The 27380-nt window shown below is 43.8% G+C and overlaps 1 protein-coding gene across 2 annotated transcripts in view; it reads left to right on the forward strand.

Annotated features, from left to right (window-relative positions):
• RB1 (RB transcriptional corepressor 1) overlaps positions 1-27380 on the forward strand; it is a 190407-nt gene that overhangs the window by 15171 nt on the left and 147856 nt on the right. For both annotated transcript variants that reach the window (XM_083169010.1, XM_083169009.1), the window contains 8 exons: positions 3435-3502; positions 4683-4793; positions 6208-6350; positions 7218-7295; positions 11791-11900; positions 14775-14849; positions 21872-21959; positions 24139-24255. In XM_083169010.1, the coding sequence (XP_083025136.1) occupies positions 3435-3502; positions 4683-4793; positions 6208-6350; positions 7218-7295; positions 11791-11900; positions 14775-14849; positions 21872-21959; positions 24139-24255 (790 nt within the window). The remainder of the gene's footprint in view (positions 1-3434; positions 3503-4682; positions 4794-6207; positions 6351-7217; positions 7296-11790; positions 11901-14774; positions 14850-21871; positions 21960-24138; positions 24256-27380) is intronic.

Below are 27380 nucleotides of genomic sequence, written 5' to 3' on the forward strand. Positions count from 1 at the left end.
TCCAGTGTCTGTGGATGTCCTCATGTTCTAATACTTCCCTTCATCCAAATTTGCAAGTTTCTATCATCCCCCTCTTCCCCTTCTGTGTTCTATACTATATATTTAGAGATTTTTTTATTTTTTATTATTATTCTCTCTGGGCAAGTTTTGTAATGTAGGTCATGTACCATTTTAGTTGCCCTTCTTTGTATCATATAACATTTATTTATATCCTTCTGGAGATATGGCCTCCAGAACTGAACACAATACTTTAGATGATGCTGTACCAATGACCTATACAGTGGCATTATCACTACTTTCTTTCTGCTGCTGATTCCTCTCCCTATGCAACCAAGCATCGGATTTGCCTTCCTAGTTGGAAATGCATTTGCATTGTGTACCTAGCATGGAAATATTTATTCCTGCCAGGATAGTTCTTGATCCAATGTAGTTGCCATTATTACTGGTAATTTACACATGGCATTGCATGATTTAAAACCGGAATGTATTTGATCATCTGTGGAGGGTACTGCCCTTCAGCTTATGCTATGTCCATTATTCTAGTGCTGTAGGTCTCAGGTGCTCTTCGCATTTGTCTCCACTAGAAATCGCAGCATCACTATCACTGGCTAACAAGTTTTATTTATATTGTTGCAAGCTTTTATGAATTGTTTGTCAAATTTGCATGATCTAACTGTAGTGATTAGACATTAAACTCCATTTTGCCAATGATGTGCATTTCCTGGCACCATATACTACTCTAGCTGCCTCCAAAATGTTTCCTTTGGGCAGATTTAATTAGCCACAGGTTGTTCTGTGCAAACTGTGCTCCTGTTAAAGTGTAGGAAGCTATTCCGTTAGGGCAGTGGTTCCCAACCCTGGTCCTCAAGTTCCCCCAACAGTGCACGTTTTCCAGATCACCCGGCAGGTGCGCTCATTATTCAGGCACATTTGAAAAGATCCACAGGTGGTTCAAAGGGGGGGGGGGGGGAATTAGAATTCGCCCTAGTGCAGTGGTTCTTAACCTCCGTCAACGCTCAGCACACTATTATATTCTTCCTCCACGCTTTAGTGGATGGTACTGTATGAAATACCGCCTGTCTATACATGTCTGCTCAGAATAAAAATAAAAAACCTCCATGTTGCCCTTTTTTATGTCGCCCAATAGTTAACCTTTTGACCATGTCGATCAAGACACTGTAGATCTAATGACTGCACACCATTGGGCAGGGCTCGACAAATTTCTTTAAAATATAGGAGCCAGGATGAAAGTTTTGAAGCCAGACAAACTAAACATAGGGACAGTTTGTGCTGAAAATTCCTATTACAAATGTAACGCACCCAGATTACACCACATGCCATACATAATGCATTATACCACATGCCATAATGACCTGCCTTTGGGGAAGGGTATATATAATTAATACATAAAAAATAAATATTGTGTACACTCAAATCATATGTATTTTGGATGATCCTTTAGTTTCCGCTAGTGCTGTTTGTCAAATCAGTCAGGTGTGTAGCTAGCAGTAGAAAGGTGCACAAATGCTAAACAAAATAAGAGATGTTGTGCTCCATATCCGTGGTTCCCAAAGTTGGTCCTCACAGTGCACGTTTTCCAGGTCTCTTCACAGATGCACAAGTTAGATCTTTGAAAATGTGTCAGTGAGTAATGAGTACATCTGTTGGGCAGCACGGATGGTGTAATGGTTAGCCTTACTGCCTCACAGCGCTGAGGTCATGGGTGGGTTTGAATCACACCATGACTCTAACTGTGTGGAGTTTGTATATTCTCCCCGTGCTTGCGTGGGTTTATTTCGGGTACTCCGGTTTCCTCCCACAATCCAAAAATATACAGGTAGGTTAATTGGCTTCCAACAAAAATTAACCCTAGAATGTCTGTTGGTGCATGTACATGTGGTAGGGAATATAGATTGTAAGCTCCACATTCACATCAGTCCCTCTTGTAAGGGACTGATGTGAATGTTCAAATATTCTCTGTAAAGCGCTGCGGAATATGTATGCGTTATATAAGAAACTGTTAATAAATAAATCTGAGTGATCTGAAAAGTGTCAGTTAGTGATGAGTACCACTGCCGGGTGACCTGGGAAGTGTCAGAGAGGGACGAGTACACCTGTGCACCTTGTATTAAAAGGGTGGGTTAGGGCTGTATTGTAGGCAAACAAATGCCACTCACATAGTTGTAGAACTGACACAGAGCTGTAGGATTGTCACACAACTACAGGACTGTCTCACACGCACACACGCTAGGGAGACTGTCACATAGATGGAGTACCTCCACATCTGGCGGAGTATCACACCCCAGGAAAACTGTCATACTTCTGGAGGAATGTCACACCGCAGGAATACAGTCACAAAGCTGGCAGGCTGTCACACTCCAAGAATACATACATCTGGAGGAATGTCACACGGGCACCTCTGTCTGGCATTCTCAGCAGTAGCAGCAGGTTGCATGGAGCAAGGTTGCAATGGCAGCGCTACAATTAATCAAACCCCCAGTGTGCCTATAAATACCCCAGCGTTCCCAGCACAGCTGGCAGCTGCCTGAGTGCTTAGAGGTTAACACAGGAACAATCAGGCGGAAACAATCACCAGGCATCATCTCTGCTGCCCTTCTACTGCATGCACCTCGCTTTGTACAGTGCGCCAGTGCCCAGTAGCAGCAGCTCCCCCCACCACCACCACCACCAGAGGCTCAGCATATCGGATGGGCCTGGGTGCATGCAGACCCTGCCTCCTCCACCTGGTGTGGCAGCACTGTGTCCGAGGGGAGGGGGCAATGAGGGCGATCGCGATCTGTATCCGTCCTTGGCTGGAGGTTGCTGGTCTCCTGGGGAAGGAAATATCCCTGTTCTGACAGTGACAAGCGCACCCTGCTACGTCCAGATTCTGCGTCCTCCACCAAAAAATCTGGTTGCCAGGAAGCAGAATCTGGTCGCTGTGTCTACCTGGCCCCCATGGTTTGTCGAGCCCTGCCATTGGGGGTACTTGAGGACCGAGGTTGAGAACCACTGCCCTAATGTATGGGCAGTGGTTCTTAAGTGAACATAAACTTTGTTTTACAGTAATTCAATGGAAATCTAGTATGAGTTATAGGGGGTATTCAATCCCGGCCGCTATTTGAGATTGGAAATAGCTGCGGGCGCCTATTCAATGCTACTTTGAAAGCAGTCTGGTACGTTTTGTCGTTTTGATTGACAGTCCACGGCCGTTTACGCGGACACGCCTCCTTTTCGCCGATCGGCAGCTGGGACATTGAATCCCGCCTGGCAATCTGCAGTGGAACAGAACGAAAAACGGGCCAGGGTCACGGCTGTCAGGACGGATCGACAGCCGTGACCTGGGATTGAAAACCCCCCCATAGTAACAAATCAATTTGTTCATTACTGTAAATACATGTTGTGCAACTTAATCCGGTGTTTGTGTCACGCAGGAACAGCACAAGCCCTAATAAAGCTTCAATACTTAAGGATTCTTGGATCACATTCGTCTTGGCCAAAGGTAAGACTACTTTTTCTTTTTGCTTGTTTTGGAAGGGGGAGGGGGGGGGGGGCTAGTGGTAGGGTGCAAGATAATTGATATATATATATTTTTTTTATGTGTCATTAAAAAAAAGTCACAGAAAGTAGTACATGACAATATTGGTAAAACATTAGAAGTAACCAGCAGTAAACTTCCAACCGAAACCTCCTAAATGGAATGTCAAAAGAAAACATTCATATATTCAATTGTCGCTTAAATAATGATATAATAAGAAAACGTAAAGCCCAGTCATTAGGGGTTTAAGCCGGGTACACACTTACGGGGTATATTCAATGCATGTCAAAACTGTTGTCTTGCCGAAAAGACGGCCGTTTTCGACATGAATTGATTGGAAGGGGTTCTGATCTAGTCAGTGCTAGCTGGGTTTTTTTTCCAGCAGATCGAAAATGTTCCGGCCTGCCAAAAACCAGGTGGATTGACGGAATAGCCTGAATCCACCTGCTTTTGACAGAACACAGACAAAACTGAAAGGTTTTGGCCATGTTTCCGACAATCTCAATCAGACATGAAAAGATGCCAGAATGAATAAGGGGGAATGGCGCCGGGTGAGCAGCAGGTTACACGGTGCAGTCTGCTGCCACCTGCACCCTCCCACTGACTTCCGTACCCACCCGCCGGGCTGGGTGAGAGCAACTTTATTGACATTTTAGAACACCTTGTTAATCCCCACACACACTACACAACTTTTTAAAAGATTTCACTCAGAAGGGCCCATCGTGGTGTGTGTACACTGAATATCATTACCGCCGGTCAGTTTTTGGCTATTTAGCCAACTACCTACATGTTGAGTGGTTGCTGGTGACCTCACTGTGGATCGCCTAGTGTTTATGGGGCTGGAGTGTGCAGAAGCATTGTTTAAAACCATTGTACTTGTGCTTGATACGTAATGGTAATTCATGAACCTGTGTTCTGCACTTGCTGCTAAATTATAATGCTATGTATTTGAAAATGGCAATGTAAATTCATTGGCTAAAAATGCATTCAGACCATATAGCTTTGTTGTAAGTGGATCACACCTCTTGCTCTCTGACTGTCTGCCCAGATCAGTGAGCTAGTAGTCTACGCTCGCACACTAACCATGTCTCTGCATGTTTCTGTACTACATGTGTTACTAATCATGTGTTCTCTTTATTTTCAGGAAAAATATTACAAATGGATGATGATCTAGTAATCTCCTTCCAGTTGCTGCTGTGTGTCCTGGAATACTTTATCAAGCGATCGCCCTCAAACATTCTTAAGGAACCCTATAGTATGTTGTCCTTTGATATGGTAACAATGCAATCCACCATTGGCAAGACCTTATTTATGCAGTGCCCATCCACATTTGCTGCAAGATGTAAAAGTGATCCATTAAAAGAAAGGGATGGAATGTTTGTACCCCCCATGAGCAGCAAATCCCTTTGCATTACCTCAGCATAAATATACTGCACCTTCTGGCCTGCAAAATAACAGAGAAATATATAATAATAATAATTATAATGGTCCGTTAATGTAAAACTCGTCTAATTTGACCCTCTGTAGTTGGTACTTTCAAGCCTTGAAGAGTAGCTGCCACCAACATACACAGTGCAAGCATTCCTTTTGTGGTCTACAAACCAGTGTGTAGCCTCATGACTTTATAATAGCCAGCAACATCACTGTAATATTCCTGGGGCATACGTTACTGGCTCTTTAATTCTCCACAGGGCCACTTTTATGCATTCAGGTTTTCATGCATTAGCAATTACCATTTCTAGTTTGTTAGTTTGACTCTGCTCTATCACAATGCACTTATTTGTTTCAACTGAAATTGGCGTCTGCTTCGTGTCCACATAAATACAGAAATTGAGTCCCTAAATGAGTTAAAGGAAAGGGACTGCACATCCTAAATGTCCATGTTAGGGACCCATTTCATTAACTTCATCTGGACGAAGTGGATTTGTCTACATTTTTGGTCAAACATGTTCTAAGAACCCCCAGTTAATTATAACCATTTATTTTGACTGTCAGTAGTCTTGGGGGGTATGTTTTGGGCTAGCTATTCAGATAGGTTTTAATCAGGTTTCCACTTTTGCAGTTTCGACAAACACATGAGTATTTGCGAGTAATTCGATAAACCACGTGTTTATCAACAGTGGAAAAATCGCCACTTTATTTGAGTAGGTCGAATGTAAATTCAGCCTAAAAACGGCGAAAAGTTCTGAATTTTTTAACTGTCAAAAAGTTTGGGACCTTTTTGAATACCCCCATTAGTGCTGAGTGTGCCGCTGCATTTTTCTTTTTCTGCATCACTAAACGAGTTTGCTGCATTGTTTCTTATAACCACATTGTGAAACAGAGTTGTCCTAGATATAGACCCACATCTATATACTATAACATGCTTGAACTTCACTGTGCATATTCAAGCTGTGCATTGTGGTTGTACTGGGCGATAATAACCTGCCTGCAAGTGCCCATGTATGTTTGTTCACTGTCTATTTTATTTTTATAATCTCTAAATAGAGATTCACTGTGCATTAATATTACAGTACGCTCTTAGAGTTATTTTCTTTTCTTAGTTTTTATGAGTAAGTAATGGCTTTGACTAAACTGACATAAAGTGGGTTTATTTCTGAATAAAACATTTTACATTTATTTATGTGTGGTTTAATAAATGTACTAATTCTGCTATCGCTTGAACACAGAGAGCTCAGTGAATGGATCAGCTGTCAATGGAGCAACCCGTGCGTCCCGCCGTGGTCAGAACAGGAATACACGCTCGTCACAGCTGTCTGACACCAGAGTCATAGAGGCTCTTTGTAAGGAAAACGAATGTCCAGTTGATGAGGTAAGAAGTTCCCTGTTTTCAGTTTACTTTTGGCTGAGGAAGTATAAACGGTTCTTTCCACAGATATAAATGGATAGATTCAGGTATTTTCTCTGCAATATATTATAGCATTACACTTGTGGAACAGTGGCCATTGTTGCTTGGACTGTTCCTTTTCTTGGAAATTACACACTTCCTGAAGCAGGATGATAAGGGATTACTACTGACTTAATTATAAGACCTATTTAAGAAATGTCTTAACCATTTGCGGTTAATCTATGTGAGACCTACATTAAACATTTTGATCAAAGGTTTCTAGTTTTACATTATTGGGGTTTATAGAAGTGGAAAAGTGTTTAGTTTGTTGTAAATTGGTCACTTTTTTTTTTTTTTGCTCTAGGTTCTGTAAGTTTTAAAATATTTTTTACTTTTAACAGAAAGCTTGTAAACTTTAATTAGTAGTGATATTTTTTAAATTTTTTTTATAGGAATCCCTTGTTTATGTAGATACATAGAATTACACCCAGCATCTATAGATACATAGAAGAACTCCCAGCATCCTCTTTGTACTCGCGTTTCAATTTATAAAAGTCAAGGTCTACAAAGTAAAGATTTATATACCTGTGAATAGAAGATACTGTGCATACAAATATTTTCTTTTTCTTTACATACCTTTTTTCCTTTGAGTATTACTATCTAGAAGCCTAAATGCAGCTAGTCATAATTTGATGTGTTGCCCAATTTTTTATTTTTTTTTGCATATTACATTATCCTAGAATCCACATTTCTTACAGATGAGTCTGTAATGTCAAATGGCTCTTTATTTGTAGTCTGTTCAAATTAAATTTTTATATTTTCTATACAGTATGATTTCCTTTTTGTCCTTAGGTGAAAAATGTCTATTTGTCTAGTTTTGTTGACTTCCTGGATTCCACAAGTATTTCCTATTTTGATGAATTACCAAAGGTATGTATCATTTTTTAATTAAAAGGTAAAAGTGAATATATTTGTATGAACGCGTAGTATTTTGCCATTTACGGTGTCCATTTTATTCTGCAGTTACCTAAAAGTACTAACGTTGCAAATGAAAAAATGCTCTCAGTGATCACGAAAAGTGAAAAAAAAAAAAATGTGGGTCTCTGGGACCGCATACTATATAAAGTTGGGGTCCTACTCCACTGTTTGTCTGTCCCATGGCAATGCTTTGAGTTAACCCTCTCCACTCACACTACTGTCACTACAATGCCTCTTGAGCAAGGGGGGGATTTAGAATCAAGAGTGAGTAAAGTGAGAGACAAAGAGGGTGTCGGAATAAGAGTGAGAAGGGGTGGGGGGCGAGGTTATGTGGTGGGGGTAAGTCCTTTATGGCTAACCTTGACACTCCAGCTGTTTTTGAACTACACATCCCAGCATGCTCTGCATCAGATTTAGCATGGCCAAAATAGCTAAACTGGAGCAGAGCATGCTGGGATGTGTAGTTCATCTCCTACCTAATCAAAACATCTGGAGTGTCAAGGTTAGCCATCAAGGGGTTAAGTGATGAGGGTGAGTGCTGGTGTGGAGATGGGAGAGGTGACAGTGAGCGAGAAGGGTTGGAGTGAGGCTAGAGGAGGTGAGGTGATGGGGCTCAAGAGGGGAGGAGGTGATGGGTGACTAGATGTGATAGTGTAATGGGGTGGCAAGAGGGCATGTAGTGGGGAGAGTGAGGTGATGGGGGATTAGATGAACTGAAGGGGCAAGCTGAGTGGGGGAGCCAGCAGCCAGGTCACACGGGAATGGTGGTATGCTATAGCTGTAAAAGGTAACATAACATAATTCTATAGTTGCTGCTGCTGTCCTCCGTGCCTGCCGCTCCTGGCCAGCACCATCCCCTCTGCCGCTGCAGTTACAGCCACCCGGGAGCCTGACCTGCCACACTCACTGCCTGTCTGGGGTGATTTGCATGTATCGCTGGATCGGGTCTCGCAATATCAGCCGTTCCACTCACCACCTCCTGCACTGCTGGAATCCCCATCTTGCCGTCCCATCCCCTATTGTAGTTACAGCCACCTGGGAGGCCCAACATTCCTCACCCGCTGCCTTCTTGGCTGTATCCCGCCTGAAGCACTGGTTCTTGCTCCTCCTCTGCTCATAGTCCTCGCTGCAAGAGGGACAGCAAAAACTACACTTGTGACCAAACTGAGCAGAGCCCGTCCCAGGGGACCTGCCCTTTATTTAAAAAGTGAGTCCCTGGTCTTTATTTTGGAGTAAAATATGCGTTTATAGCATGTATTTGCGAACCCTGTCTCAGGCACACAACAGTGTGTGTGTGTGTGTGTGTGTGTAAAATATTAGATGTAATTACAGAAGCTTGGTACTCAGACTATCGTGCAGTGGCTCAGGTGCACTCTGCGTACATGAATGCAAATTTTAGAAAAAGGCAGCTGCACTTGGAGAAATAAGGCGCTATCCTGTTAGCCCTGATGATGCGTCAACCAATTAAAAGCAGCTGGATCTCTCAATTATACCCCTTTTACACCGCCGCAAAAACCCAGGTAAGACCCGGGTCAACGGCAGTGTAAACGGGACTTCTACCTAGGTACTGACCTGGGTAGAGGGCGGTGTAAACGGGTACGCCGGGTCATCAGACCCGGCTCCCATTTACATCAATGGGGGACGTAAAACCTGCGGACCGCAGCGACCACACACAGCCTCCGCTGCGATTTGCTATACCCTGCAGACAGCAGCGGAGGAGGTGAATGGACGTCTGTGTGCGGCATCCATTCACCTCCTGGACGAGTGCTGGGGGGTGCACGGGGACAGGGGGCAGCCCAGCAGCGCTAGTGCAGCGCTCCAATTCCCAGCGGTGCCGATAGGCGCTTGGAGATGATGTCATCTCAAAGCGGCCGCTCAGGAACCACCTGCGCTGGGTGGGGGGAGCGATGGTGTTAAAGGGACCAAATGCTGGGTCACACCCGGCTTGAAGCTGGGTCGAAAAACCTGGGTGCGACCCGGTGTTTTGGTATAAATGACTGATGATCATTATCTCCTGTATACAATTATTGGCCCTTTTTTGTCAGCTGAAAATGGACCTGCGATTGGGTGAAAAGACATGGGATTGGGTAGAAGTTTCTGACTTCCATATGTTATAGCAGGCATCGGGGCTAATAGGATAGCCTCTGGTGCAAACATTAGCAGCGGTGAAATATCAAGTGAACAGTGTTAAGATGCTGAAAAATACCTAGAAATATTAAAAGACTGGTGAGAAACACTTGCTGGCTATAGTTTATCCCCTATAAATAAAATGTGAAAAAAATCATCCATTTGACGCCTTTTTAAAACCTCCAGTACTTTAGTTTTGGTGGCTAACACTTCTGTACGGTCCTGCTATCTCAGGTGCTAATTTTTCTGGGGGTCCAGGCTGGGTTCCCCACTCTTTCAGCCATATCTCATAGATCCTGTTTTGTAGAAAAGTCAGGGAAATAGTACCGCAAATAGGCATTTGTACTTTTCTGGCCCGCACCCAAGAAATGCATTCAAGTGATTTATACACATTTTATTAAACAAACTTGCATCTAATGGAATTTGTTATTTTTTGTTGTTAGATCATGTCAGAACTAAAAATACCTTATTTCCTTTGGTAAAGGTAAATATTTTCCTTGCACACCAGACTTCCATCTCTCGTTATTGTAATTCCATGAAATGGGGTTTCACATAACGAAAAAGAGGAGAGTGTAAACAAGGTTAAAAGTGCAAAGGTGCTTTTTTTTACATCTTTTTACATCTATTAGACATCTGTTCAATGGTTTCCTTATCTTGTGTTGTATGTAGTTGAACATAGTGCCGATGACCACTCTACAATACCAAGCACTGCTAGTCAGCATAATTACAATAACCTTACTATGTGAAATGGGTCTAAATATATAGAATGTCTACTTACAATTAGAACGTAATGGAGTGATTTGATTGGGGAGTGCCGTCTGACGGTTTGCTTCCACAACATCATCTATGGCTGCTTGGACACTGTCTGAATGCATTGAAGAATCCATCATATTCTCTGCTGCACCATCATCACCAAACAGCAGCGGTGAAGCCGGGCTCATGTGTGCTGACATCTGCGTGGCTTCAGAAGCCGGTGAGAATGACGTGGACTGCTGGGTAGTCGGTACGTCATGGCTGTCCTGGCAATTGTCTGTCTGGCTGCAATGTGGTGCTATGGAGGAGGGCAGGGCTAATCGGTTGCAGAGTGCCGTGTTCCAAAATGCACTGTAGCACAGGTCATAGTGCACCCAATTGGGCCTAGCTGCACCGCTTTTCTTGCGCTTCTGGTCGGTCACTTTATTGAACTGCTTGCGTAGAGATTTTTACTTTTTTTCACAACCTGTTGTTGCGTGCGATGGATACCTCTGGATTCCAGCAAGTTTGCAATATTGCGATACACCACCGCGTCCCGAACGGTGCCGGTCATCTGACGCCGAATCCCCTCATCTGCCCTGATTTGCAAGAGCTCACGTACCTCCTTATCAGACCAGTTGGATGTAGTGGACATGGACATGATGGTACAGGTCAGGTTTGTGGTCTGCCAAATAGTCAGGCTGAGGGTGATGCTGTGGGACACACTGCGTGACAGCCAGCATGTGTTGCTGCAGATGAGGCTGTAAACACACTGGGGAGAGTGCTTCCAGCACAGACTGTTGCTGTATTGTAGAGTACAGGCTGCACACAGCCTGGTAACGCTGCTGCTTCTGCGATGCTCCATGCGTTGTCATGTGCCCTGTGCGGGTCTCTGGCAGATGACCTCACTTTCCAGAGCCATAGAAGCACCAATCAGCTCTTTGCGGCCTTCTCCCCGCCAAATAACCCGGCTAATGACCATTTACACCACCCTGAGCCCTGGATAAGCCCCTTGTCCGACCCTGAACATTTGCTGGGTCTTCAGCCCATTTACACCGTGCCCCACCCTGGACTGGAGCGGCTATATCGTGGGTCCAACCTCTGGTGTAAAAGGTGTACTAGATTAAGTTATCGTATAACAGACTGGGATAGATGCACCAAGCTTCACAAAAATTATAAAGTGGAGAGTTAGAAACTGCCAGCCAAACTGTTAGAGTTTAAAAATGACAGTTAGGAGTCAGTTGGCTGGTTATTATCACTCTCCATATTGACACCATTTGAAGCTCGATACATCTGGCCCACTGTGTCATTATTACTATCTCTGAAGAAGTGGTAAATCATCCTAAACCTTGTGCTTTTACCTACTGTACTTTGCAACATATATTCTTCAAACACATTCTGTTTATGGTTTATATTTTGGACTAGATATGTGTGTGAATGGTTATTATTTTAGTCCAGAAGTGACTTTTTTCATGTTAAAGTTGAACTTTGCCCATAAGCCAAATGTTTCTAGTAGCTTTTACATACTTTCCTTGCTTTCAGCCGGCATGCCTTGGTAATGGCTTACAACATAATGTTTATATTTCAGGTTGATGTAATCTCAAATCAGTACGAAGAGCTTTATAAGAGAAACAAGGACATAGATGCAAGGCTTTTTTTGGAAAATGAGAACACTCTGAAAGTCGATATTCAGGAAAGGTAAATTGTGGAGTCGGGTTATTTCTCTCTTCGTTAAGGTCTTAAACAATCCAGCTCTTGTTGATCATCATAAATCTTGTGATCCTTAGCGAGACTGTGGTAGTCTGCACACATGACTGGAACCACTATTGCTGTTGGTGAATGGTGCTACCAAACTGTTTTATTCAATAATTATATATAGATATGATTGGCTAGGAAATGTAAACCATGCTATTAAAGCATGCTAAAGACTAAAGTACAATATTTTGGTAATACTGAAAAAGACCTTTTAGAGTTAGTGGATTGAGTCACATGTATTGCTATATCGGTCATGTCTACTGTTCAGTTCACCCACCTACACCTATCCTCAGATCATGCTGAATGGCCCTTTAGCTGCACCGGAACACTAGTCCGCAGGACCTAGTAAAAAACAGGTCTCATATGGGTAACCCTCGCCATGCATCTTATGCTTTATCAGCTGCTTTATACAAAGTCCTTTGCAACATACAAATGAATCCAAGTGCATGGGGCAGATGTATTAAGGGGAAAAAGTGATATCGCGCTGATACTGATTCTCGCCCCTATATGATGAGGCAGCGATTGTTAAATGACTTGGGCATATAGGCCCCTGTCCAGATCTGCGCTGTTATCTAAAAGCTAGAACTCCTCCGATATGCAGGACAATGTACGAACAGCAGTGCTGATCATTTTGACACTTGCATATATCGATTTCAACAGCTGTAGAGTGGCGATGTTCTGTCCTCTACAGCAGGGACACCGCTGTCCCTGGCTGAGCTCACCAGTTTGGGCTGTGCAGGAGATCTTGTGGGAATAGCAAGATCATGCGCATGCACAGTACAGCCAGCTGGGCAGGCAGAGACAGTGTGTCAGCACATGCTGTTGCGCTGTGTGCACAAAGTGTCATTGCTGGATGGGGTCAAGATGTCAACACATCTTGTTTTCCTTTCGTCTTTCACCTCACTAATGATGCGAAGCGGGTAGTGTTCTAGTTATCCTGCCAATATAACACAAATTGCTGTGTTGGGAAGGGAGTTCCATAGAGGCAGAGCTGCATGGCTAAAAGCTTGACCACCAGATTAATTACGGGAGGTACTAGGTACTGCTGAAAGTCCTTCATCTACAGACCGCAGTAATCGGGTGGGACAGTATGGAATTCGAAGTTGCTTCAAGTACCTTGGGCCTTGGTCATGTAGGGCTTTGAAACTCAGAAAGTTGATGTTGAAAATGATTCGCCATTTTACAGGCAGCCAGTGAAGGGAATGCGAGTTATGCAGCTAGAACGGGGCTGGTTGGTTAACAGCCTGGCAGCTGGGTTTTGTACCAGCTGAAATCGGTGCAGTTCCAGATGATACAAATACATGTATGACTTTTGGCAGATCTTCAGAGGAAATTAAGTATTTAATTCTGGCTAGGTTCCTCAGATGATAGAAAGATGTGACTGGTATCTGATGTTTAAGTGTCAAGCCATCATCCAGCACTATGCCAATATTCTGCACATGATCAGTTTTGTAATTCTGTGCCCCAAGTGTCAGTCCAGTTGGGTGGCTATGCTGCAGTCTTGTCCCTTGATGTTGAGGCCCTATTATAAATAAATGAGTGCTCCCTTGCCACTTTAACCACCCTTATACCATCCGCTCCTTCTGGGAGATACTCTATTTACCCCTCAATGGTTATTTCGTTTTGCAATGTGTTTTAACAATTATAAGCAACGGGGGAGGTATATGCTGTTTACTTAATCTTGCATGCTGAAAGCAATAATCAGACCACTACCATATGTCTGCCTTTTCTATTGTTCTTCATGAGAGATGGACACTAAGCCACACAGTTGCATATCTGCAGCATTTGCTCCCTGGTATGCTATTCTCTAGGTCTGCTCGATAATAACACAGTTTGTAACCCCAGGGTGATCTATTTTTTTTTTCTCAGTTACAATGTAAGAACCTGACTTCTGCCATCAGACTGGCCATTCTAGCAGCATGTAGTGTGTGTGTGTGTGTGTGTGTGTGTGTGTGTGTGTGTGGTATAGAAGGTCTATAGTGTCTAGATTGAGCCCATATTGTCAACATAGATGAGGCAGACAGTGTGTAAGATTGACTAGGTTAAATTGTGGACATGAGCCTCAATTTTCATGCTGAAAGTGCTATTTCTGACTGGTTTGAGGTAGAATTAAGTTGGCTGAGCGGATCCCTATGTTAGGGACCGACCCGGGTGTGGTAGATGGTGCCATATTATTTGGCCAAAAATTATTTTAAGAACCTCAACTTTGCCCCTTGTCAAACTGCTGATTGTTCAAACTAATTGTTTAGACTAATAGTTTTTAGGGACTAACCCAATAAATGTGCTTTGGGCGAGCTTTGTTGGTTGGAATTACTCATTTTGATCACTTATTTTGCTACCATTGTGTTTTTTTACACATTTTATTGATGCTATAATTGAATATTATGTTATGCCTTTTTTTGTAATAAACCAACTTGTACAGGTAAATAATGATTAATTCTATATAGGTCTATACTTACATGTAAATTTTGATTTTCAATATTTAACATTCACTGCAAAGATTTACCTCCAACAGAGCAATACCTTTTTAAGCAAACATAATACATTCATACATGTGTAATTCTATATTAAAAGATACTTTTTGCATATAATAATTGAGTTGCCAAAACAGACACCACTAAGCACATACTTTTTGAGCTGTGCGATGAGATGTGTGACGGGAGCGAGCATCTCATTGCACCAAACAATTGTACCATGTATGGGCAGCTTAAGTTCCTTTTTGTTTGAGAAATGTCTTCATTCTTAGTTGCGTGCAAATGCATGTAGTGTTACATATAACAGAATGGCCTTATTTATCGATGTATTTTTTTTTGCCAGATTGGAACATGAGAGAACGCCACAGAAAAATAGTTTTGATGAAGCTCCTCTGATACCTCCACAGACACCGATCAGGTGAGTAAATCTTATTTCTACCAGTTATCAGCCTTCTTATACTACAGTGCATTCCCATAACCATTTTGGTCGTAATTACTAAATTCTATGGTACAGAGAATAAATTTGAAGGATACGTTTTGATTTCAGAAAACAATTTTGTTTTATTGTAATAAGCATGTGTTTGTTACCTTTTTTATTGGTTTGCACTTTCTAATGCTAGCAGTTGTTTTGTTCCTAAATAAGAGTCTCCCTGCCTAGACAGGTTTAGGAACAACTTTGTAAATAAAATAAAACATATTTAATGTAGTTAAGCACAAAACAAACCCTGCCAATCCTCAGTTGATCTTTGTGGGTGCCAGAGTTTATATTGGGACAACTTGTATTTTTTCAAATACTGCCCACACAATTTTGGCACAGTGTTGTGCACCTGAAAGTCTACATTATGATTTTTTCCCTACTGCTCAGGTGTTCTTTTCATGGAGAAAGCCTAAACCACACTGCTCATGTAACCTCAGCAAGCCAACATAAATAATTTAAACGAGCTGACTAAAGTCGGTTTCATTTTTAGATTTTCTCTACAGTTGCTGTGTAGAGGTCTCTTTTTTTGACTGTTTCAAGTTGATCATATATTGTAGCATTCTTAAATAATGTAATGGTGTTACCTTGTAGATGTGCTTTTATAATTCTTTAGTTTTTTTTTTTTTTTCAATATAGTCCATAATATGGTTCTGGTCGGCTGATCGACTGATCGATCACCAACTCTTATGTGGTCTCTAGCTGACCAGGTTTTAAACCGATCTAATAAGCTAATTTGTGGAAAACTTAAATTTAAATTGTGATTAGATCTGATGAATTGGCCGAGGAAGTACATAATGTGCAGTATTCAATGTAAAATATTGCCGTGTGCAGCGTTTAGGATTCGCTGCACACTCGCTGTGTTCCGGAGGGCTGGCTGCCACTCGCTCTCCCAGTATTCAATGTCGGAGGGGCTAGTTTCCCCTTGCGGCGAATCTTAACCCCTGCAGCGGACGAGCGTCCGCTGCAGGGAGCCATGGGACGGTGGCAGGCAGGGAGATGTGGGGGGGAGGTGGGCTCCCACGGGAGCCAGGCAGCACAGGCTGCCCCCCGGGAGAGCCAACAGGGGACCGGGTATTCACTGTACCCGATCGTGCATATGTAATGTTCGGGTGCAGTGAATATATGAATATCTAATGAGCGGCTCACGGCTCCCGGCCCCCTGCTGGCTGCTCTGTTTTTTATTTTGAAAGTTCACATTCCACTTCTCCATGAAAAGATGGAGAATTGCTACACGGAGAGACACGGCGAAAATCACTTAGAAAGACGGCGAGAAGTGCATGTTGAATAGGGTTGTTCGCTTTTTGAGACCAAAATTCTCCGTCCAACACGAGAAAAGCACAAACTTGCCATAAAACACGGCAAATTTTTCTCATTGAATACTGCCCTTTGAATTGGGGTGTATGTGGCTGGCATGAGGCTACAGGAGAAAATTCTGTTGGCCACCCAGAGATGCTCTTGTGGTTAGATTAGAATAGTGGTCTCCAACTTTTTTCGGGGCGTGAACTACTCGAGACAAAATAAATCGCCTGAAGAGCTACTAAAATCGAAAAAAAGAAGAAATCGGCATAAAAGACAAAAAATGCCCTTGACACATTGGCCGTTATTCAGATCTGATCGCAGTATAACTTTGCACTGCAGGTGGGGCAGATGTAACATGCAGAGAGTTCGATTTGAGTGGGGTGAGTTGAAACTGAAATTTAAATTGCAGTGTAAAAATAATGCATCCAGTATTTACCCTGCACAGAAACAAAATAACTAACACAAATTTAAACTTTCTCTATACATGTTACACCTGCCCCACCTGCAGTGCACATGGTTTTGCCCATTTTGAGAACAAATTCTTTTGGCACTACTGAGCCCTGCACCGCGCTCCCTGCACAACATCTTCTGGCACTACTGACCTCTGCACCATACTCCCTGTACAGCATCTCCCAGCACCACTGACCCAGGCACCATCTCTTGAAACTAGTGACCCCTGCACCACTGCACAGCATCTCACAGCACCAGTGACCCCTGCACCGTACCCCCCGCACAGCATCTCCCGGCACCATGACAGCAGGAAAGATGCAGTAGGCGGGCATCTCCATTTGTGGAACTCGGAGGCATGTTTGTGCTAAAGTAGCCCCCCTTCTTGCTTCCCATACCATGTTCCGGCGAATCAGACCGGTAAGCAAACGGGCGGATGGCATGATCGTGTGCATGTATGTTATAAATAGCAACCGCATTGCCTTTCCTTACCTTGACTCAGACTGGCAAACTGTGGGCGAGGGGGCGGCTTGTTCCGGGTCCCGTGACAGTGGACAACAGAGTCATGTCAGTGCGGTGGTGGTAGTGGGGGGAGCGGAGGGGCGCACAGTACCGCACATCAAACAGGCAGGGTGCAGCGTGAACACTAATTTAGAAAAGAGCTGCAGCGTTACTCGGGAGTGCTTAGCGCTGTGCTCTGACCCTAGAGATGAAATATGACCTCTAGTGTCTGTCTCAGGGGAATGCGGCGGCAGCAGGTGATGAAGGGGCAAGTGATGGGTGGGCGGATAGTGGTCGAGCTACCCGAATCGCTGCCGAGAGCTACCAGTAGCTTGCGAGCGATGGGTTGGCGACCACTGGATTAGAGTATCACTAGTAAGGATTAGCTAGACTTATAAGAAGAGCTGTGGTCAGCTATTGATATTAGGTGAATTGTCCTTTTTATGTTCTGGGAGTTCGGATTACACTGGGGAACAGTCAATCTGTTGCCAGTGATTTAAGAGTCAATTTTGATTTAATGTTGTGCTACTGATCATGAATATGTCATGTTTATTTTTCAATTGACCCTAGTTTTTGAGATTCATATGTCTCCACTCAGTGTTCTTGAGTGTGTGTGTGTGTGTATGAATGTGTTGTGTCTCAAACATGACTACCAGCTACGTAATCACTAGAGACAGGATTATATGCAACATAAAAAGCTTGAAATATGCATGCAAATATGCATGAAAAATACTTAAAATATGCATGAAAAGCGTCAAAATATGCTAAATAAAAAATACAAAATAAAGTGACATTTTTATAGTTTTTTATTTAAATCAGCATACAATTAGTAAGTAGTAAATGACCCCCAGCAGTATACCCCACATAATGCCCCCAGCAGTATACCCCACATAATGCCCCCAGCAGTATACCCCACATAATGCCCCCAGCAGTATACCCCACATAATGCCCCCAGCAGTATACCCCACATAATGCCCCCAGCAGTATACCCCACATAATGCCCCCAGCAGTATACCCCACATAATGCCCCCAGCAGTATACCCCACATAATGCCCCCAGCAGTATACCCCACATAATGCCCCCAGCAGTATACCCCACATAATGCCCCCAGCAGTATACCCCACATAATGCCCCCAGCAGTATACCCCACATAATGCCCCCAGCAGTATACCCCACATAATGCCCCCAGCAGTATAACACACATAATGCCCCCAGCAGTATTACACACACAATGCCCCCCAGCAGTATAACACACACAATGCCCCCCAGCAGTAAAACACACACAATGCCCCCCAGCAGTAAAACACACACAATGCCCCCAGCAGTAAAACACACACAATGCCCCCAGCAGTAAAACACACACAATGCCCCCAGCAGTAAAACACACACAATGCCCCCAGCAGTAAAACACACACAATGCCCCCAGCAGTAAAACACACACAATGCCCCCAGCAGTAAAACACACACAATGCCCCCAGCAGTAAAACACACACAATGCCCCCAGCAGTAAAACACACACAATGCCCCCAGCAGTAAAACACACACAATGCCCCCAGCAGTAAAACACAGATAATGCCCCCAGCAGTAAAACACAGATAATGCCCCCAGCAGTAAAACACAGATAATGCCCCCAGCAGTAAAACACAGATAATGCCCCCAGCAGTAAAACACAGATAATGCCCCCAGCAGTAAAACACAGATAATGCCCCCAGCAGTAAAACACAGATAATGCCCCCAGCAGTATAACACAGATAATGCCCCCAGCAGTAAAACACAGATAATGCCCCCAGCAGTATACCCCACATAATGCCCCCAGCAGTATAACACAGATAATGCCCCCAGCAGTATAACACAGATAATGCCCCCAGCAGTATACCCCACATAATGCCCCCAGCAGTATACCCCACTTAATGCCCCCAGCAGTATACCCCACATAATGCCCCCAGCAGTATACCCCACATAATGCCCCCAGCAGTATACCCCACATAATGCCCCCAGCAGTATAACACACATAATGCCCCCAGCAGTATTACACACACAATGCCCCCCAGCAGTATAACACACACAATGCCCCCCAGCAGTATAACACACACAATGCCCCCCAGCAGTAAAACACACACAATGCCCCCAGCAGTAAAACACAGATAATGCCCCCAGCAGTAAAACACAGATAATGCCCCCAGCAGTAAAACACAGATAATGCCCCCAGCAGTATAACACAGATAATGCCCCCAGCAGTATAACACAGATAATGCCCCCAGCAGTATAACACAGATAATGCCCCCAGCAGTATACCCCACATAATGCCCCCAGCAGTATACCCCACATAATGCCCCCAGCAGTATACCCCACATAATGCCCCCAGCAGTATACCCCACATAATGCCCCCAGCAGTATACCCCACATAATGCCCCCAGCAGTATACCCCACATAATGCCCCCAGCAGTATACCCCACATAATGCCCCCAGCAGTATACCCCACATAATGCCCCCAGCAGTATAACACACATAATGCCCCCAGCAGAAGTGCACATAATGCCCCCAGCAGAAGTGCACATACTGTAATGCCCCAGCAGAAACTGTGCTGTAAGTTACACTCACCGTTGCCATCCGTTGGTTGAGGTCAGTGTTCTGTCCAGAAGCACCACTGTTCGGGGCCTTCAGCACCCGTGTGGCGCGCAGTGATTCCCCGCGTGTCAGCAGAGGTAGACAGCCTGTCAGCGCGCTGACAGGGCGCTCAATCCATTCCTCTGATGGGCGATTCTGTCAGCCTATCAGCGGCGTTTCCTCACATAAAGAAAAAAAAAGTCAGGAAGTGAGGGTGAACGCTCCGCACCGACCGCGCTATGCCAAATATGTACCATCAGGACATTTAGGTCAGATATGCAATTTCTGCTGAAAATCGGGCAAATATGCAAATGCATATAATCCGGTCTCTAGTTATCACAAATATAAAAAATTCTTGTTATTGTTGAAAGAAGGTAGAAATAGGACCTGCGAGTACTGAAACTTAAATCAAGTTGCTAGATGGCATGTATTCACTGGTGGTCAGTAATACACTGCACTTTTTTTCCACTGGCAGTACACTGTGGCCTACAGATGGGTCACAAGAGGGAAGACTGCTTTAGTGGGATGCTGCCACTGGATGTCTGTTGAGGTAATCTACTGTTCCCGCTAAAACAGCCTAGCAGAAACAGTAGATAACGTCAACAGACCTTTTATAATTAATTAAAGGTATTCGCAAGAGGCATTTTATTGGTGTTCCCCTTTTAATTTTTTAACACAAGAAATAATATACACAACAAAGTCTTTGGCCTGGATAAATCTGTCCTGTCCCTGATAAGTTTTATGTCTGTTCCTGTAATCCTGCATTGACAGATCAGTTAGAAGACTGAAATGAAAATGAAAGCAGTTGCTTGTGTGAGGAGATCCTCATGCCTGGGTGTGTATTGTGATCAGGGATTGTTAGGCATTGGGTAACATTTCTGATTGAGTAACTACTGGTTTGCGTAGTATATGTCAATTGCAGCTTTATAGGGTGAGTAAAAAAAAGTGGTTACTCCCTTTTGTCAAAACACCCCAAGCACCTACAATTACTGTCTTTTGACTGGAATGGATCACCTCACCACTAACCTATGCCATTGCAGGGGGTTAAACAGAACAAATTTACCTAATGTGTTTTTTGTTCGCGTTTTCCATTTATTTTGATCTAAATGCCACAATTCCACTACATAAAAACACAATGGCGCACTTTCAAGTGTTTGTTCTAACCTTTAGATTCTTGCTCAACTCCATTGTTCACATTCCAGGGTTTTTCTCTTGAGACTTTAGTCATGTGACAAAACTTCTGTAAAATTAACCGACTAGACACAGTGTCTGCTATAGAATCTCAGCTGCATCCTGGAGAGGTGACAAATAGTGTGGTAATCACTGGTGGAATGTTCCCAGTTGTTGGAGATAGGCAGGCAGTTTAGGTATAATGGTTTGGTTGCAGTTCACCAGTATTCGGTTTCCATTAACACTTGAACATGCTGAGTAGACCCAATTAGGTTGGTTAAGGTTACTTGTAAACCATGTGGTGTAGTGACTGGGTGATAAGTCAAAGCTATTTTTCGGCTCTAGTGTTAATAGAGCCCTGACTGTGGTGAACTACAGGTAGACCTTTCAGTTGTAGAATTAATTGCTGGGAACATTCCTCCAACAATTACCACACTCTGGGGGGAATTCAATTGTGTACGAGGTAAATAAAACCTTGCATGCCTTGTGCCAAATTTTGAATTACTGCAAATAAGTGCACTACCGAATTGGGTGTTATGTGCTATGCCTCTGGGGTGCCAGAATAAGTCCTAGTGATTTCTCCCCTTCCCCCTCAAATAATGGTTTTGAATACAAGCAAAATTATGACTTACGGTAAATATTAGTCTCCCCTGTTCCTTTATCCATTATATTGTAACACGAGTCACGTATATAAACAATGAATTGAAACTACCAAGAATGTATTTATTTCCGATCTCAATATTAGTTGTGATTGCCTTCCTTACGTATTACATTTTTCAGTCTTTCATTCTACAGAATTTCCATGCAATGTGAAATAGAATACGGTGGTAATTTGCATGTTATATATTACATTAGTACATATTTGTTTACTGCACGGAAAATATATATTTTTTTAAATTTTTCTAATATTTCCATTTTCTTTCTGTCTTCTATAAAAGAGCTGCAATAAGCACAATTAACCAGTTCATGGTTACCTTAAATTCAGCCAGTGATGCGCCATCTGATATTCTCAACTCTTACTTTAAGGCAAGTTCCAACTGTATTTTGTGTTATATAAATATATTTTTATTTTTTCCTCTCCATTAAATGACCGTTTTGTACCAGTAATTCATTTGATTAGCAGAAAAATGGTTGGGAGCAAAAAGCCTGCTAAATGGGTATATTCAATTACAGTCAAAACAGCGTCTGTCGGAAAGACTTCAGTTTCCGACTGTTTTTAGGTCGGAAGGGGTTCTGACCTATTCAATGCTGGCTGTTTTTTTCCGACAGGCTCTGACCTGTTGAAAACCACATGGATTGGCGGAATAACCACCAATCCACCTGCTGCTTTTGACAAACTCTGCCAAATCCGACAGGTTTTGATCCTGTTTCCGGCAATCTCAATCAGACTTTAAAAGATGTTGGATTGAGGCAGGGAGGATGGCGCCAGGTGAGCAGCAGCAGCAGCTCACCCGGCCTTTTTTTTTTTCACCGCTGACCAGGTGAGCATCAATCGGCGGCCAAATTCCACATTCGGATTTGGCCGCTGCATTGAATAGGTTGTTTCGCATCCATTCTGGCAAAAGAATGTCAGAATAGAACCAACAATGGTATATACCCATATGTGGTAAATATACAGTAGAAGTACGAAAGTATAACACTTTTGTAGCATATATGGGTTATGGGTGTTGAGGGTATTTTATGTGCCCATGTGACTGAATAGGAAGTACCTGTACACACTAAAGCAGTGGTTCCCAACCTTTTTTCTCTCCCGTACCCCTTGATTAAGCTTTTTATTGAAGAGTACCCCCTCTCAATTTGAAATATAGACAGTACTTAGGAGTGGAGTGGAAGTGAGCGGTATGCGTATGCTTATGCATGTCCTTATATTAAGGAGTAGCGGACAGGAATCATGCCCTTCCGTGTCTGGCCGCTGGTTGTGTATTGTTGCCAGGGTTCCCACTTACACCTGTAGGATTAATGCCGCTGCTTCTTCCACCCCTGTCAGTGCAGGGCAGATTATTGCTTGCTAATGTCTGAGGGCAGCATGGGAAGCTCCCCGTGGATTGCTGGTCAGGCAAAAGCACCAGGAGACACTGATGATGCTGATGACAGAACCGTAAGTGACAAAACATGGTTCTTCTTCATGGCAATGGGTCTTCTTCTGCCTTTGAAATACTTTTTTTTATCTTCCGCCATTACCAATATTATTTTCAAGTACCCCCAACTGGTCTGCAGAGTACCCCAGGTTGGGAACCACTGCACTAGATCAATGTTCTATAAAACAACTCTGTATAGTCTCCTGTGGCATTACACATGGGAATGAAAAAAAAGAAGAGTGATGTCAGATAAATGGTTTCTGCATCAGACATAGAACACCTAGAATAAATGTCTGTAAGGATTCCTTAAGGAATTAATAAATATCCAGGATATCCTTACAAAGTACTGTAAATTAATTTTAACATGACAAAAAATATCTAATGAAAGAGCTCCTACAATGGGTTATGGTATTTGTTAGGCATTCCAAACAGATTTGTGTTAATTTGCCTGTCTTATAATAAGTAAAAGATCATTGTAACATGAAACCTTTTTGACAGCTTAATTACATGTTTAGGTCACATTTGTTTGTATTGGGAGATTCATACATTGGAATTTTCATAAACAATAAAACAAAACAGACAGCTGAAAATGGCGCATTGTGGGTCAATGCTCTGACATCCATCTATTTATAGGAATATTCGTACCAGAAACGCCTGCATTCCTCCTCCTTTAGCTGACTGTTGGATCGTTGTGATGCAGCATTAGATATGCAATCCCTGTTTTTACTTTGGGCTTTATTTAGTTCCGACACTTGAATGTTGGTATAATGAGGCCAGGAAACCTCTTTATTAAGGTACTGCCCAGTGCAGTATAGGAAGTATTTTTGTATGAATTTGGCTTTAAAAAGTTTTGAATAGGTTGTTAGGTTTAGACACTACGGTGTACGTATGGTCAGGGATAAGAAAAAGCTGTGTGAGCGGTAGGTTAGGCACTAAAAAGTCAAAAGGGGTGGTTAGGCTACAGGTAGGTAGGTAGGTGAAGAGGATAAATATACCCCCCCCCCCACGGGATTCTGCTGTCTGCATCCCATCCACTGGTCACAATTAATGAATCTGGTACATTTAACTTATGGACTGACCGTATACCCACTTCAAATCAATCATATGAATATATGAATTATTTGCAGAACTGCACAGTTAATCCAAAGACCAAGATAACCGAGCGAGTGGAACGTCTAGGACACATCTTTAAAGAAAGATTTGCAAGTGTTGTGGGACAAGCCTGCTCAGAAATTGGATACTGGGTAATTACTTCACATGCTTATGGAGGAGATATTCACATAAAATTGTATGTAACCATCTTCATAATCTTCCTGTTAACTGTTGCTTTAGGTGGGTATTCAATCTCTGGGGCCCTATTCAATGCTGTTTTCCTTGACAGCATTGAACAGGGGATCTCGGCAGAACGAGCCCAACTTCATAAGCAGTCGGGCTTGTTCTGCTGAGAACGGCTGGGAATTGATGAGCTCGCGGCCACGCCCCCTTCTTATCCCCATTGCAGGCCGGGACATTGAATCCCTTCTGCAAATTCTCGGTCGAGCAGACCGAGAATGGGACAGGGCCACGGCTGTCGGGCCAGCTTGACAGCCGTGACCCAAGATTGAATACCCCCCTTAGTGTCAAGATCAAGCATTTTGTTTTCCACCATCAGACTAATCTGCATAAGTTTTTCTCTATCATCCATAAGCGATACTGGGGATTCACTTAGTACTATGGGGTATAATTCGGGTCCAAAGGAGCCTGTGTACATAAAACTTCAAACAGGGTGTGCTGGCTCCACCCCTCTATGCCCCCTCCCACAGCTCAGTTTAAAAGAAATGTGCCCTCAGGAGAGAATGCACACTCGAGAGCGGGTTCACTCATGGGCGGGTCAAATTCAGGAATGCATGGCGGGTGGAAAGACCCTGGTTGATATGACAACCCAAGTAAAACACATTCAGGATACCACACAGGGTCCTTGTGATACCTTTTTTTAAGGAGGTCAACATCATTAACGCCAGGACCTCCTCTATGGCAGTCTCAGCACGTAGATCCTTATGGCTGCATACGTGGATGGCTGATGCTGCATCCAAAGAGCGGAGAGGCACTTCCTTTTATGGGGAGTGGTTTGGAGGGGAATTGGATGCTTGGATTTCTAAAGCCAAGGCTGGGAAGTCCACCATCCTGCCCTCAGCAACCACTTCAGGCGGTGCTATCTGAACATCCTTTGCAGTCCTTTTGTGGGGGGAAGGTTTCGGCGTAACTCAGGGGCGCCTTCAATGGTGATTTGGGGGAGTGGGGAGGGGGAGGAGAGTTGGAGTAGATCCGCACTGGTATTTATTAAGAGTTAATGAATGAGGGTAATGGGAGATCTGAAATATAGACTGACTAAGTTCCTATTGGGAAGGAATAATAAGTCCCAGAGCACTCAGACAGTATATGTCTAGTGGTGCCTCTGTGCGGGACAGTCAGTGGTGCACCCCGGAGTAATGATTGTAATGAAACAATGCCAAGGGAGGAGGAGAAAAAAAGAAAACTCTGGGTGGGGGCACCCTGATATAACAGATCAGAAAAGTTAGGTTCAACAATAAAATACAGCTTTTATTCGGTATGCTTTAAAATCAATAGATCCCTGTACAAGAGATAAATAATCGCATAAAAAAGCGCAGCAAAAATATTAGAATAATGTAGAGACCCTGGTCAGGCTCAAGACGACTGAAATCCTCATTAGTCCCCTAATAAGCACCAGGTTATGGTCTGATTAGTGTGGGGAAGGTGTTAAATCATCGGATTTTTTTCTGAACCAGGTTTTTTGTCTCGCAGCAAAGCAGGGATATACAGCAGTGTATAGTATGGTCATATGCCTACTGATACGTATACTGATGTGAGCATGTAAGGCAAATGGTGTATCACAGGTGTAAGCGTTTAGGCAAGCAGTGAAAAATAAGCAATAATAAAGGTGAAAAGAGTGAGAAAGATCCACTGGTTAATACCAGTGGTTTACCTGGAGGTACCCCACCGATGTGGTATCTGAGTACCGAAGAGAAGTGTGCTGCTATGCTGGGTTGTATGCGCTTGCTGCTGGCTGCTGGCGTCCCTGCTTGGGAGAAAAAGCCGGTCACGTGAGTGCACCACGTGTCCTGGCAGTGTCCTCTGACGTACGTTTCGCTACGCTTGGTCACAGAGGTGCCTTCAATGGTGCCAGGAGCGGTAGGGGAAAACAGCATAGACCACCACAGCCAGCTCCCAGGAGCAGAGTACTAGCCTCCTTCAAATCTTCAGCCTGACGTCATACCTCAGTCCCTGGGGGGGACCAGAGGTGGGGTTGCGGTTTGCTGTTCTTCAGTCACGTTTGGCATCTTTCCTGCCAGGATTCCTGGGTACAGAATATAGTTTCCCAGGGGTACAAACTGGAGTTCGTCACTTTCCCGCCTCGCAGATTTTTTAAGTCCGCTCTGCCGGATTCTGAGGTTACTCGGGATACGCTACTAGTGGCTTTACAAAAGTTATGGACCAGAGTCATTGTCTCTGTCCTTTCTCCCCAAAGAGGTCTGGGTTATTACTCAAACCTATTTGTTGTACCGAAGCCAGACGGCTCAGTGCGCCCAATTCTGAACCTCAAATCATTGAACCTGTATCTACAAGTGTTCAGAATGGAGTCATTTAGGGCGGTTATCTCAGGCCTGGAAAGAGGGGGGAGTTTCTAGCCTCTCTGGATATCACGGATGCGTACCTGTTCATCCCGATCTGGACACCCCATCAGGCATACCTGTGGTTTGCTCTGCTGGAGGATCATTACCAATTCTGTGCCCTGCCCTTTGGACTGTCCACAGCACCGAGGGTGTTCACAAAGGAATTGGTCAGGGAGGTACTGATTCCGAACCAGGTCTCGGTCCATCTCTGTATTTATCTGTTGGGGAAGTTTGTGGCGTTTCCAAGCCAGGAGTTTTTTTCAATTGGATCTCCTATGCAAATGGTTGGGCTCCCATCTGCACATGCATCGGCTGATACGGCTATCCTCCCCCCGGGCCAGAGTTTCATTGGCGTGGTGGCTTCAGTTGTCTCACCTGTTGGAGGGACGACAGTTCGGGATCCAATACTGGAACTTCAGAGGATTTACAAGGGTCAGATTCAGGCCTTCCATCTGCTGTAATGTGATTCAGGTGCAGTCCGACAAAGGTACGGCTATATCGTATGTCAATCATCAGGGAGGGACAAAAAGCAGGGCCTGCATGCGGGAGGTCTCCACAATCCTCCTGGGCAGAAAAGCATGCAAGGACCTTATCACCCATTTTCATAACACCCGGGGGAGTGGAGTCTCCACTCACAGGTGTTGCAGCTGATCACTGACCGGTGGGGTTGTCTAGACATAGATCTGATGGCATCCCTG

This window comes from Crinia signifera, chromosome 2 (assembly GCF_055691185.1).
Source record: "Crinia signifera chromosome 2, ASM5569118v1, whole genome shotgun sequence".
NCBI classification, from domain to species: domain Eukaryota; kingdom Metazoa; phylum Chordata; class Amphibia; order Anura; family Myobatrachidae; genus Crinia; species Crinia signifera.